Below are 13,495 nucleotides of genomic sequence, written 5' to 3'. Positions count from 1 at the left end.
TGCAACCGACTGTACTATAATCGTTCCCCAACTACCATCACTTTCAAAAAAGGTAGGTTGTGTTTCATGTTTTAGATGTAAAGATGGAAAGACATGGAATAGGTGGTACACAAAACAATTAACCTCATTATAGAGGTATGGGAATATGGGATGTTAGGGTGTGACTTTTACTAAATTTTTGTTGTTCTAGAAGAAATAAAGTGTTTGGATAAAATTCTTCTACGAAGTAGTTTATATACTACTGTACATCCATTTCTAAAAGTTTTTTTACCACTCACACTATATACAGGGATTTCAATGTTTTTTTTAACTATTAATTTATCTAATTTCATAAATGACTGTAAAAATTTGATATTTGTAAATTACAATATTAATAAAAATATATCCAACCAGATCACATGTGATTTTGTTTTGATAACACGAAATGGTAGGTATATATATGTAAACACTTATTAAGAAGTGTCAAGAACCTTCACGGAGTAGTTTATTGGATTGAATTCTTATATGACAATGAAGTAACTTTTTTCGAGTTTATTGGATTTTTTTTTTTTTTTTTTTTTTTTTTTTTGCCTATAAATTAGAAACGAATTAATATTCTCATAATCCAACAGATGTCCAAATTTAAAACGTTTATTATTTATCATTTATCAAAGGGATATAAATCATGTATCTAGGGTGAGATTTGGTAGTTAGTTAGATAGCGACATTTGATAACTAGTGAAATTAATATTGCAATAAAAGATCAAAAACAAATTAGTCCCACTTAAGACAAACGTAAGTCCCTTTCAAAAAATGGAATAAATGTTGATCAATATTGATGAAGTATGATAAAGAGAGTAATAAATATTAACCCCACAAACTCACCAAACCCATATTACTCCACCTAAATACTTAACTTAAACAAATTTATTTACCACAAACTTTCCTTTTTATCCACATTATTAAAGATAAGAGGTGTGTAATTTTAGGAAAAAACATGCTATAAATGCCATATAATAAGACATATAATAAAACAATTGAATTAAAAAAAGAGAAATAAATGAGTTTAGAGAAAGGACAGGTGAATATGGGAAGTGGGCATGGTAGTTACGATCTGAAGTTCCCGGATATGAGACAGGAGTCACCAATGAAACCTTTCTTCCGACAATACCCTTTAAATCTTCACCCAACCAAATTTAATCTCATCACATTTTTTTCATCTTTGCATTTTGGTAGGACTACTAAAGACTAAAGATACCATGCTTAAAGATGGGCCCATTTTTTTTTCTTTTTCTTTATCTCTTTTAATTTTCTTTTGAGCTGTTTTTCTTCAGTTTCTCATTTTAAACTTATCCAATTATTTGTCTCAACATATCTCTTTCTTTCTCTGCTTATGTGATGAGTCATGGATTTTGTCACATCTGATTCTAGTGACACACTCACTTGTATGTACAAGTATGGGTATGTACACTTGTAAGTATACTCCTTAAAGTCGCTTATTTAGGACGTTACGTTATCCCGATAACATGACTCGAATCCAACACGACCTAAATAATCAAAATTCAACGACTTTTTTCACTTTGTTAATTTAATTTTTACACCAAAAATAGTTGATTTGGCAATTTGTAGGGGCCGTAGGCAAGGGAGAGGAAGAAGAGCATCTCGGAACTTGGGGGGGTGTTGAAGAACGGATGTTAGGTCTGTTAGCTAGATGACAAAAACCACTTAAAGCTAGTAGAGAAGTTGGTGCCTGAAGTATAGTACCAAGTACATGCTAATGTCATAAACCAAAAATAAAGCAAGGTTATTCCACATTAAGTAAGAGCATTTCAAGATGCATTTGCATGCTTTAATGCCAAATCCAACTCTCCCTCAACTAAAAATCTTGAAAGTTTGGATAATTTCTCCAAACGGAGAAGGCGATGCAAAGTGATGATTGATAGATACAATAGGTAACAAACTAACAACAGAGGCAATACAATTGTGATCAGTCGATGAACGGAAAGTCACAACTCATGAACCGTGAAAAAAAAAAAGGTTGAGCTATCAACAACACCTGTAAGTCTTGAACCTCCCACAAACTGTTCAGGAAGCTCAATCTTAGCGAAAAACAGATAAGCATATTTTTAGATCTCAAAACAGGCCTTGGAGAAGACTTCTTTTGGGAACCAAATTTTCACAATATGAAGAAATTAATGTCACATAATCTCTCCTTTTCGATCTCCCCTTACCTTAGCAAGCTCTTTTCCAACAGCTTACATAGAAGGGACGAATGTAGAACTAGCATGAGCTGCTGAGCCTAGGATATCGTCACAGAGACTAGCTCCTTCGAGGGTTTTCTTACTCTCAGCCCTCGGACTGCCAGCAGAGCTGCTGTTAGAAAGGGAAACAAAGGTAGACTTCTGCAAGACACCAGTAGGGGATGACCCAAGCTGAGGGCTCCCATCACACCTTTGATCACCCTTGAGATTTAGGGTTGATGTGATATTACTTGTATTATTCAGGACCTCCCCCAAGGGACCTCCCATTGAATTATTTCCCCATGAAATTGGTATCCAGGCATTTTGCTTCATGCCTGTCTCACCCACAATGGTTCCCACCCCCACACCCATTTGAGATGGGTCAAGCTCACGAGACAGCCTCAATGGTGAAACGGTTGCCTTCTCTTGATTAGGTGAGGATGAGGATGAGAAGTCAGTCGTTGACATGGGAATCGACATCGATAATTGAGTCCAATCTGATTTCAGTGAGTCTTCAGGCCAGGGGATGGATGAACGGTTAGAATTGTCCTTGGGCCAGACATCCATGAAATGTCGGAGTGGGAATTGGTCTTGGGTTTGCTGTGCATTAAACTCAAGAATCGAAGAGTTGTAGCTTTTACAGCCCAAATAGGCACTTTTCTGTGTCGGGTTCAGGAGGGAATCAGTAGAGACAAGTCCAAATTCTGATTGTGAGGAATCATCTAACTGGATATGTTGCTTCGCAATGGAAAATGGGCTGTCATTAGTTTTCAAATTCATGGTTGGAGGCATTGCAGAGAGACCCTGCTCATCATGAAAGCTGTACGTGCACAAACAGTTAGCATACATCAAAATTCTCTGCTAAAAACTATGCTAAAAAGCTAGCAGATAATGAACAATAGCATCATCCACTACAAAGATAAATCAAATCCGTCATTTAATTTTATCCTAGAGGGGAATCTTAAGGGTTATATTTACTAAGACTGTAGTCACTTTCCTGGAAAGTGACATTGTGATAACGGGGTCTACCTTATAAGTGAAAGTAAAAGGAGGCGATTAAAGCTATATGAGTATATGCACTATCGAATCCAGATCATCATAATAATCATAAAAGTAGAGATGTCTTACCGGTTAACAATCGAGTCAGCAGCAGCATTGTTGGCACCAGTTGGCTGCAAGCCTTTGATATGGTGCTGATGTGCAATAGTAACAGTACTGTTGGAGGCACCACCAGTGGATGTTACCAGCGATGACATGGAAGAAGACATCGCTGGAACCACCTTCGTGTTAGTGGGTCCAGAGGCAGCTTGGCCAGTGTGGCCTTCCACAGGCTTTCTTGAACGATGGCGACCTCTGTTGATATGTCTTTCACAATATTTCTGGTCAGGAACTGCGTCCCTTGAGCACCGCCATTTCTTTCCATCTGTTCGGCGACACCTCCCAGGCTCTGGGTCTGTGCTGCCAGAAAATCCTAGATGGAAAGTCCCCCATCCATCTATAATTTTCCATAACAAAAAGAAAAAAAGCAAAGTTAGAAACAAAAGTCATGCAGAAACTCAAACATTATTCTTCAAAGCCTACATTTCCTTTTTCATTGATCACATAATTCACATCAAAGACTCATATATTTGTGCTCCAATCATCACTATGATCCACTCTGTAACTTAAAAATCCATATCATAATTCAATAAAATTCAACTACAATCACCAATCAACAAAAAAGAGTTGAAAAATCGACATCAATGTGAAAAGTCCAACCCCTCGAAAAGTTAAAGCATGACAGTACAGGCGAAATCAGTTCAATTTAAGGCAGGAAAGATGGAGTGCTTACATGAATGAGGAGGATAAGATCCAAAAGAGAAGCCAGGAAAGCCAGAAGAACACAAGGCTTTCCTAATAGGAATGAGCAAATTAGCAGGAACAGGAACATTTGCAGTTATATACTTGTATATCATTGCCTGATGTTCTAACTCTATCCATTGTGCTGGTGTAAATGGTCCTCTTATCCCTGAAAATGATCCATGCATGCTCCCATTCAAGTTTCCATTACTAAACCCTGGTTTTTTTTATAACATAAACATCATATAAGTATAAATTAACTGCTGAAATAAGACCATATTATAAACAAAAAATAATAATTCAAACAGAAGATGAAAATAATTGAATAAAACAGGACAAAATTCAATGGGGACCATAATCTAGAGAAATGCATTACCAGTTTCACCAAAATCTATCATTGCCAGAGCAGAAAGGCAAATATTTATCAGAGGAAATAAGAATTTAAAAGGGTAAAATAATAAAATTAAAAAGTAACTAGAGCTGAAATTAATTGGCAGAAACATTAATATTTTTTTTTATGCAGCAGCCAATTTCATCAAAATTTGTAAAATTTGCTACAATGGAGGAGACAGAACATCAAGGTTATAGATTGGAAAGACAAGATCAACTAATCCTACTATTTTACCCTATTACAATTATTTTTTACCTTTTTTGTTTTCTCACAAAATAAATTTGTACCCAAATTTAACTAAAATAAACCCATAAAGAAAAAAAAAAAAAAAAGGAAAGAAAAAATCATTGAACTGTTACTTGACAAGACCAACAAAAAGATTGAAAAGACATTTTACAACTTACAACCTGTATTCCTTTACCAATGAAAGCTTGTTAAATTAAATATTGATAAATTACTGTATCCTGATAATGACATTTTACCAATTAAAGAACCCCAACAACTAAAATCAAGATCAAAACAACCCTAAAATGGAAATTAATACATTAATCAGATAATTAATCAAATTAGAAAAAAACAGAGTAATTAATAAATTAACTAATTAAGAGCATACCAGCAGGAGTTCTGGAGTAAGAAGGAATTTGTTGTTGTTGTTGTTGCTGAAAATAAGAAAGAAGAAGATTCTGGGCATTTTTATTATCTGAAATAAAATTAACATCTTTAGCATTGAGAAAGTTAAGTTGTTGAGGTTTAGTTGAAGAAGAAAAGCTCAACATTTGTTGTTTAGGAACAGCATTATCAGATCTCAACCCCAAATCATCAGCCCTTTTAACAATTTTAGCAACCCTATTATCTTCATCAGAAAACGGGTCGGATCTTTCTTGCTTGATTAACCCAGATCCATTAATACTACACTTGGGTTTTCCTTCAAGTATTTGATTATGGTGCTCTGAACTTACTGCACTTTGACCCACTACCAAACCTTCGAAATCCATTTCCTGAGTCCCAGTAAAAAGCTTGAGTTCATGAGAAAATTAAAAAATAAAATTAAATTGTTTTTGAAAAACAAAAATAATTAAGTTGGAGGAAGAAGAAAGGGGAGAAGGAAGAAGACGAGGAGGAGAGAGAAAGGGAGGCGCATCTTAAGGGGTTGAGGAAGAAGGGTGCTTCTGAAAGAGGAGAGAGAAAATGGAGGATTTATTTGTTTAAATAAAAAAGAAATTGAGATTAATTTTTAATTTTGATTTGTTTTTTAATTTTGAGAGATAAAATCGAGAGAGTTGTGTTGAAACTCACGAAATTGGACAATGTAGTACCCAAATACAATACGGAGGACTCAAAATTACAAAGTCTTGGACCATGGACTTAAATTACACCTCAATTATACATTTTCTTATTTTGAGGTTTATTTTTTTGTTATAAATGAAGATTTTTTGAGATTTTTATTTAATTAATGGAGATTTTTTTTCTACATACCTTATCCAATTTTGAGGTATGAGAATAGATGAAGGTTTTTTCGTATACGATTAGTGAGTAGATTGGACAATGTTTCGTATTATTGTATATAGAATTTCTATATTTGGTGAGAAGTATATAATCGTTAAGGCACCACTAATTTTCTAACCAATGTTATGATGTTATCTCATTTTTTTTCACTTATATGGAGTACTACTTGTTTTAATTTTGCCTCTCTTCTTGCAATAGCTAGGGTTTTAATTAGGTATTAGATGATCAATGATTTTTTTTTTTTGTGGTATAGTGGTATATTTAAATTCTTCTTCTAAAATTAACTAACTTTGGTGGACCTAAAACATGCAAAAGTGGCACATTCCATTTACAACAAGTGTAATTAAGTCTAACACATAAACAAAAAAATTCTAGAGTTATCTTGAATAATTATCATAATTTTCCCCCATCTTAAACAAATCTTGTGTTGATTGGTGAGTAACTTCAGAAATCTTGAAACCCTTGGATTTTTATTTTTTTAATGGTAAGAAGGGGCTCATTTAGGGGGGTAAGGGAAATTCCTCAAATGAGTCCCATGGAGTTTGACCCTTAGACCTCAAGGGCTCAGGGATATAAGGTGAGAGCGATGTCACTATTCCATCATCTTAACCTCTGTGGCCATGTTAAAATAGGGTGAAGTACTACTTTCTTGTATCTTTTGGGGTTTTATATATATATATATATATATATATATATATATATATATATATATATATATATAATATAGAGAGAATTACACTTTGTCCTTTAATTTCCATAAAGTATGTGATTAATTATGGAAAATATAGGTGAAACTTGAAATGATTCATGACAATTAGTTTTCAATTGTAGATGATTACAACATAGGCATATAACATGATTGGCCATTATAGGAAAAGTAGGAATTAGGAAATGTTATGAAGCTCCTCTAAGCAGGCATCTCAAACCATAGCTTGAAAGTTTAACATGTTCAGTCGGCTTTAGGGGTGTGCTTCAAACTCGTTTCCATATAAAACAAAACAATGAATGTCTAGTTAACATAATTTACATTTGTTTATATTAGTACCTTTGTTTAGTTTACCTAACCTCCAATATGAAGCAATTGTCACACATGGAATTTTTGAAATTTTCGTGATTTATACATAAAAGAATTTTAGGCATACGAATTTTTGATATATTTGTCTCTGTATATGCTTTTAAAATATTAGTTTTGTTTTATTAAACTATAGAGTTATATATAGATTATTAAACATACAAAACATTATTTGTAAAAGTTATGCGTCGACAGATATAAAAGTCAAATTAGGTAAACTAATAAAATTAGAGGGAAAAAGTTCGATCTAGCAGCATAATTCAAGCAGAAATTACATAAAATGAGTTTAAATTAATCAACTTTCTCGCATTTTATAACAAATGTTAAGCAAATTAAAATAATTTCAACCCTCAAAGGCCTCAATATGGTACTTCATTTATCTTCCAAGAAAGCATAAAATCTCCAACCATTGTTATCCTGTATTCATGCATTAAACACATATGCATGCACAAATCGCGTACTTATATAATGTATTGATTATAAGCATTGCAATGGATGGAGCACTATGCTCCTTGCGATAATAGTGTGAATGTACGAGTAGCACAAAGTCCACCATTTTAGTATGATTTGTGACAAAACAGTAGAGTTATTAATGGATTGAGCCCCAACCCCAAACCTAACTAAAATCTAGTTTAAGTTGAAGGGTCAAAGTAACACAAATATTCCACTTAACCCTAAATTAGCAAATGAGTACTGTATCTGTATGTATGTATGTCTGTTTGTACATAATGTGAAATCAAGTCAAAGAACAAACTCACCCAAATTAAAGAATCAAATAAAATCTCACGAGAAACCAAAAATCCAAAAGGGCATTTATGTCACTTGAAAAGTACTACAGTAATTAAAAAACAAAAATTTAAATTTTTTTTTTTACATGGATTCTTTACCGTTTGGCTTTAAATAGTCCAAATTGTCCTCCCAGTTGCCAGGCTGATGGGGTTGATTTGGTCCTCAACCTTGACTTGACAACTTTTAGCCAAACATCAACTTCCTACCCCTCTTCATCTGTTTTCTTGTTAATTGGAGGGTATAAAGGGAGTAATTGTTAAATTCGCCTTATTTTAATGTTAATCGTAGGGTATAAAGGAAGGACTTAGGGTCTGTTCTCATTGACTGAATTGAGCTGAATTAAACTGAACTTATTAGAGCTGAACTGAACTGAATATTTTATAAGAGAAGGAAATTAGGAGCTGAACTGAACTGAACTTAACTTAACTTATTAGAACTTAACTGAAAATAATCATATGATGAGAATAGGCCCTTATTATGTTCACCTGATTTTCATTTATTATAAATATAATGAGTTCAGATAAAATGAGTTTGACAAAAATAAGACTAGGAAAAATAAGTTCATTACCTAAATTCAAATTACAACTAACTTAAATTTAATAAGGTATACCAAGTTTAGGTGAATTCAAGAAAGATAAAATAAGCTCAAATAAGATAAGATAAATTACAAAAAGTAAAAATTAGATAAATAGAGCACTAGAAATTTCAACGAAGACATCAGATAAAATTGAAATGATATTAAGAGGATATAAAGGAAAAAGGAAAGAAGCGTGTGTATGAAATGTGTAACTTACAAATAATGCTAGATGCACATTTGCAACCCCCTACCCACGTGACTTTGATTGTATATTATTAGTACTTCATCACCCTTCAAATCAAAGTATCAACTCTTTTATACTTTTCTTAGATTGATTTTTCATCACTTCTTAAGGAAAGTTATAAAGTTGTATTATCCTTAATATTTTGACTTATCTAGCTAATGAGTCATATAAAATAAATTTATACAAAAAAAAATTAAGCTCATTTAACTCAAAACAAGTTACCAATTATCAATTGCTATGAAAAATTCTCAACCATTCCAATATTCAATAATTTTTTTCAACTTAATTTCAATTATTTTAATTAAAAAAACTTTGATAACAAAGATATCAACTAAAAGTGCCCGGGAAAGCAATTTAATTGTTGGATTGGCAATTTACATAGTTGACATAAAAAAAGGGAGAATAAAAATTTAGTTCAAAAAAGAAAAAAGAGATTTTTTTAAAAAAATGCTTTTTAGGTAGTTGGTTTGGCTAGTTGACAATTCGATCGGGCCATAATGATGTAGGTGGTTAAAGCCTAAATTTGTAGCGGCAATTGGCAAAAATGCACCATTGCACCTAAAACTAAAGGTGACAAACAACAATATGGGCCTAGCCTACTCTATTTTGTGGGCCGTTGCATGACTATTCACCAAAACATTTTGAACCGTACTAAATTGTGGCTTATTCTTTTTCTTCATTACCTAAAATTTTACTACTCTTTCCTTACTTATACTTAAAAGGAAACGTGTCAAGTATTCTGGGATGGAATATCTTTTGTTGTAAAGAAAAACACTCACTTTGTCTTAGTGAAATCACTATTGTACAATTTTGGAACGTAATTTTGATCATAAACATCCTAATTAGCTTTCTTCATGTCTTGATAATTACTTGGTATATTGCAAGGTGATCTTCAGTTCACCTTCATTAATTATTAGAGGTGTTATCTAGTGTAAATTGGAGTGTTATCAACAAGCAGCTTACTCTGCATTTTCAATTGACACATCCACTTACATAAAGAAGCAAACATATCTTTGAATATGATAGCATCAATGTGAACCGCGCTTTCATATAATGAGTTCTAACTTATTTGTCACTTATATTTGTATTACATCAGCAAGTCACTTAGCTTCTGTTGATTCAGATTGGTCAGATAAATAACATTAGTCCCATGATATGTAGTTACAAAGCATCTTTTAGACTTGCTCCAAATGTTTAGGACATTGATGGTAAAATGAATTGATATGAACAGACAAATAAAATAATACAGTACTTCGTAGCATATACTACCTCCGTTACATATTAGTTGCAACTTTGGAATATTTTATCTCTCACAAATATTGCCCAAAGTTGCAACTAATATGTAACGGAGGTAGTACAAGTATGTTCTATAAATGACGTTACGTAGTATATGGAATGAAAAAAGTTAATTAAGTGGTCAAAAAATATGAAACATAAGTAACCGTTAGCCTAATAGAGTCGGCTTCTGTGCAACTGAACATTTTAAACATAAAATATAGTTTTATAATATAAGGAAACTATGAAAGTACAATGTAGGATGTTTGTGAGGCAAACATATCAAGGAAAGAATATAAATAACTACTATGCCACATGAAAAGCATCATTCATGTTGGCAATAAGTTGAGTATCTTATTAATCAACAAGAGTCAGCTAGTTTTACTGGCCCGTTTGAGGTGGGTTCTTCTTGCAAGGAAGCAGGGGTTTTCCACACAAACATTGATTATGTGCATAAGCTACAACAGGAAATATATTGAATGGTCTGCCTTGTGGTATTTCTCCACATAATCTGTTTGCCCTGAAATTAGCATGCCTCAGGTTTACAATTCCAAGCAAGCTGTTTGGAAGGTTTCCGGTGAGGCGGTTGATAGACAATTCTAGCCATTGTAGCTTCACAAGTAGTCCTAAACTCGAGGGAATGGTACCAGAGATTTGATTACGACGTATATCAAATCTTTGTAACTCAACTAAGTTTGAGATTGAGTTTGGTATATGTCCTGTAATCTTGTTACTTCCAATGTTTATAACTTTCAGAGACAGCCCTTCTTTGAATTCAGGAAGAGTTCCTGAAATTATGTTCCTTGAGACATCAATAACCTCTAGGAAGCTGGTTGTGTGGTTGTTGAGAAAGGCCGAAAGCGGACCGAAGAGCTGGTTTGAGCTGAGATCAATAGATGATATCCCCCTAGGTAAGACAATGCTAGAAACATCAAATTTGAGCTGGTTTTTGGATATCTTCAGAAACTGCAAGTTTGACATTTTTGCTAAAAAAGTTGAGATACCACCTATGAAATGATTATGGGAGAAATCAATAGAGGTTAAAGAAGTAGGTGTAATGAAAGTAGGAAGAGTTCCTTTAAGATCACAACCAGCTAAATGAACAGCAGTAAGTTTTCTGTTCCTAATCCAATTAGGAACTGTCCCTAAACTAAGTTTGTTGTAGGACAAATCAATTGACAGCAAAGAAGGCAATCCTAAACCTTTGACAAAAGAAGTTGGCAATGGATTTTGGAGTGCATTGCTTGATAAATTCAAGTACCATAAGTTTTTTAAACTAGCAAGAGACTCAGGAATTTGACCTGTAAGATGATTATTACTGAGGGAAAGACTAGTAAGTGACTTCAGACCACCAATTTTGTCAGGAATTTTTCCTGTGAGCTGGTTACCACTCAGAGAAACATCTGAAAGTGCAGTAAGACTGCAGAAGGATACCGGTATTGGACCAGAAAGCCGGTTATTAGAAAGCTCGATGAATGTCAGATTACGAAACTGCCCGATGAATTCAGGAATTACACCTGACAGTAAGTTTCTGCTAAGATCAAGAAACTGCAGACCCTGAAGGTTTTTAAATGTAGGTGGGATAGGACCAGAAAGTAAGTTTTTTCCTAAATTCAGCTGTAGGAGACCCTTGAGATTTCCTAAACTAGTTGGTAATTGACCCCTAAGACGGTTACCGTCTAACATTAGTGTTTTAAGGGATGACAAGCGGCCGAGGCCGAAAGGGATGGACCCCAGTAACGAATTCCCCTCTAGGACAAGCTGTGATAAGTGTCTTAAATTGGTGATTGTATCAGGAATGTTTCCTGTAATGTGTTTCATTCCACTGATCACTAACACTTCTAGAAACTGTAAGTTACCTAAAGCAGGTGACAATGTTCCTGACATGAAAATATCGTCACTGCTACCAGTATCACTGTCAGAAGGCTTCTGCAACTGTAATGCAGTAACTCTTCCTGTTGAAGGATTACAATCAACACCTTCCCAGCTTCCACCGCAGCAATCAGAGCCGGTCCACGACTCGAGTATTCCCGTAGTATCCTTGATTAGCTTTGATTTGAAGCTAAGAAGTGCAGCTCTATCAGCTGCATTACAATTTGAGATAATAATTTCATGATTTTGGGATTTGGACAATTGACCAAATAATGAAAGAATCAGCAAAAGCTTCAGAACCCATCTTAAATTTTGCATTTTTAGAAGTGGGTTGTAATTTGAATTTGATGATATGCAAAGGTCAAAATTTAAATGAAGAATGTGTGAATTTTTGGCAGGGAATGAAGACAGAGAAAAAACAGAGGAAAAGGATGTAAAGTGAACAACACGGGTTGTTAAAAATTTTGATTCTTTGAATCTTCACTTAGACTAGAAGAAATAATGATGAAAAGAAAAAAATCAGAATAAAATTTGAGGGTGATAAAATTATAAACTCATTTGGTCGGATATTTATAAGTGGTGAAGAAAAAGGTAATAATCTCATCATTTGTATGGAATTGAAATAAAAAGGTTGCAACTTTTTTGAAATGAAAAAAAAAAAAAAGAGGGGTTGTTTAGTTTGATTTTGTTCACATGATTTATGAACATATTTTTGTCGAGTTACCGTTAAATTAAAATTTTTTGAAAATAATAATTCACGGGGATGGTAAATTCAACTCGAACGTTGGAGCGCACTATAATTCAAATGAAAAGTCTTCGAAATTGTAATAATATTGGGGAGATTAATATATTATATAGTTGAATGAATGAATAGCAAACCAACAACTCAGAAAATGTCAATATTGGGCAGTGACTTGACACTGTAAAGTTGTTTGAATTACCAATTCAGAAATATAATATAAAAATTATACCCAAAAAGTCTAAAATCTTAAATTAATTATTGCATAGTAAAATACTAACCTCACTTAAGAAGTAAAAATTGAGGAATATAATAGGTTGCTGCTACACTGGGATTGCCTCTGATTCGTGATGAACAGTTGAAGGTTGCTGCTTCAAACATTCCATTGTTGTATTAAAAAAATTAGTACTCCCTCCATTCCTAAATGTTTTTTACGTTTTCATTTAGGGTGTTCCTTTTTATTCTTTACATTTAGTATCTTTCCTATTTTGGTCATAAATTTTGGACTAAATTAGCCTTGTTTTACAATTTTTTTTACTCAAAAGTCCTTACTTTTCCATGTGCTATTGTACTTTTTGTACTATTTTAATAGTTTTTCAACACTTATTATTACTTTCTCTCTCCTCTAATTTCTCCACCCCACATGCTCAACATTGTATTTTTCAATAAATTTGTACTTTCAATCATTGAAATATTCCAATATACCTCAACTTTACACAATTTCTTAATTACCGCGCATAATTCCAAACGTAAAAAACATTAGGGAATGGAGGGAGTGCAATTTAAGTAATGATTAATAAATTTGATTTGGTAATTTAATGATGGTACCGACATGCCCTTTTCTTTTGAGACTCATAGTACAAGGTGACAAAGAATCAGAGATGAAGGTGCATGCAATCTTCCGCTCTAAATTTGGTGTGCATTGTTAAGCTAAGGCCCTGTTCTCTTACGTTGAAATTCAATTAAGTTCAG

General features: G+C 33.4%; 2 protein-coding genes across 2 annotated transcripts; both read right to left on the bottom strand.

Annotated features, from left to right (window-relative positions):
* Positions 1–1,793: 1,793 nt before the first annotated feature.
* Positions 1,794–5,812, bottom strand: LOC145601649 (growth-regulating factor 2-like). Its single transcript, XM_081657699.1, has 4 exons — positions 5,063–5,812; positions 4,051–4,275; positions 3,348–3,714; positions 1,794–3,039 (listed from the first exon to the last, which is right to left on the bottom strand). Exons 1-4 carry the CDS (start codon positions 5,442–5,444, stop codon positions 2,235–2,237), a joined length of 1,779 nt encoding a protein of 592 aa, XP_081513825.1. The 5' UTR covers positions 5,445–5,812; the 3' UTR covers positions 1,794–2,234.
* Positions 5,813–10,186: 4,374 nt separating this feature from the next.
* LOC145602729 (uncharacterized) lies at positions 10,187–12,421 on the bottom strand. Its single transcript, XM_081658895.1, has one exon. The coding sequence runs from the start codon at positions 12,100–12,102 to the stop codon at positions 10,294–10,296; it is 1,809 nt and encodes a 602-aa protein (XP_081515021.1). The 5' UTR covers positions 12,103–12,421; the 3' UTR covers positions 10,187–10,293.
* Between the last annotated feature and the right edge of the window lie 1,074 nt (positions 12,422–13,495).

The sequence above is a fragment of the Chenopodium album genome, chromosome 21 (assembly GCF_948465745.1).
Source record: "Chenopodium album chromosome 21, dcCheAlbu1.1, whole genome shotgun sequence".
Classification (NCBI taxonomy): domain Eukaryota; kingdom Viridiplantae; phylum Streptophyta; class Magnoliopsida; order Caryophyllales; family Amaranthaceae; genus Chenopodium; species Chenopodium album.
The sequence above is the reverse complement of the archived record's forward strand: the minus strand, read 5'-3'. Positions and strand labels throughout refer to the sequence as shown.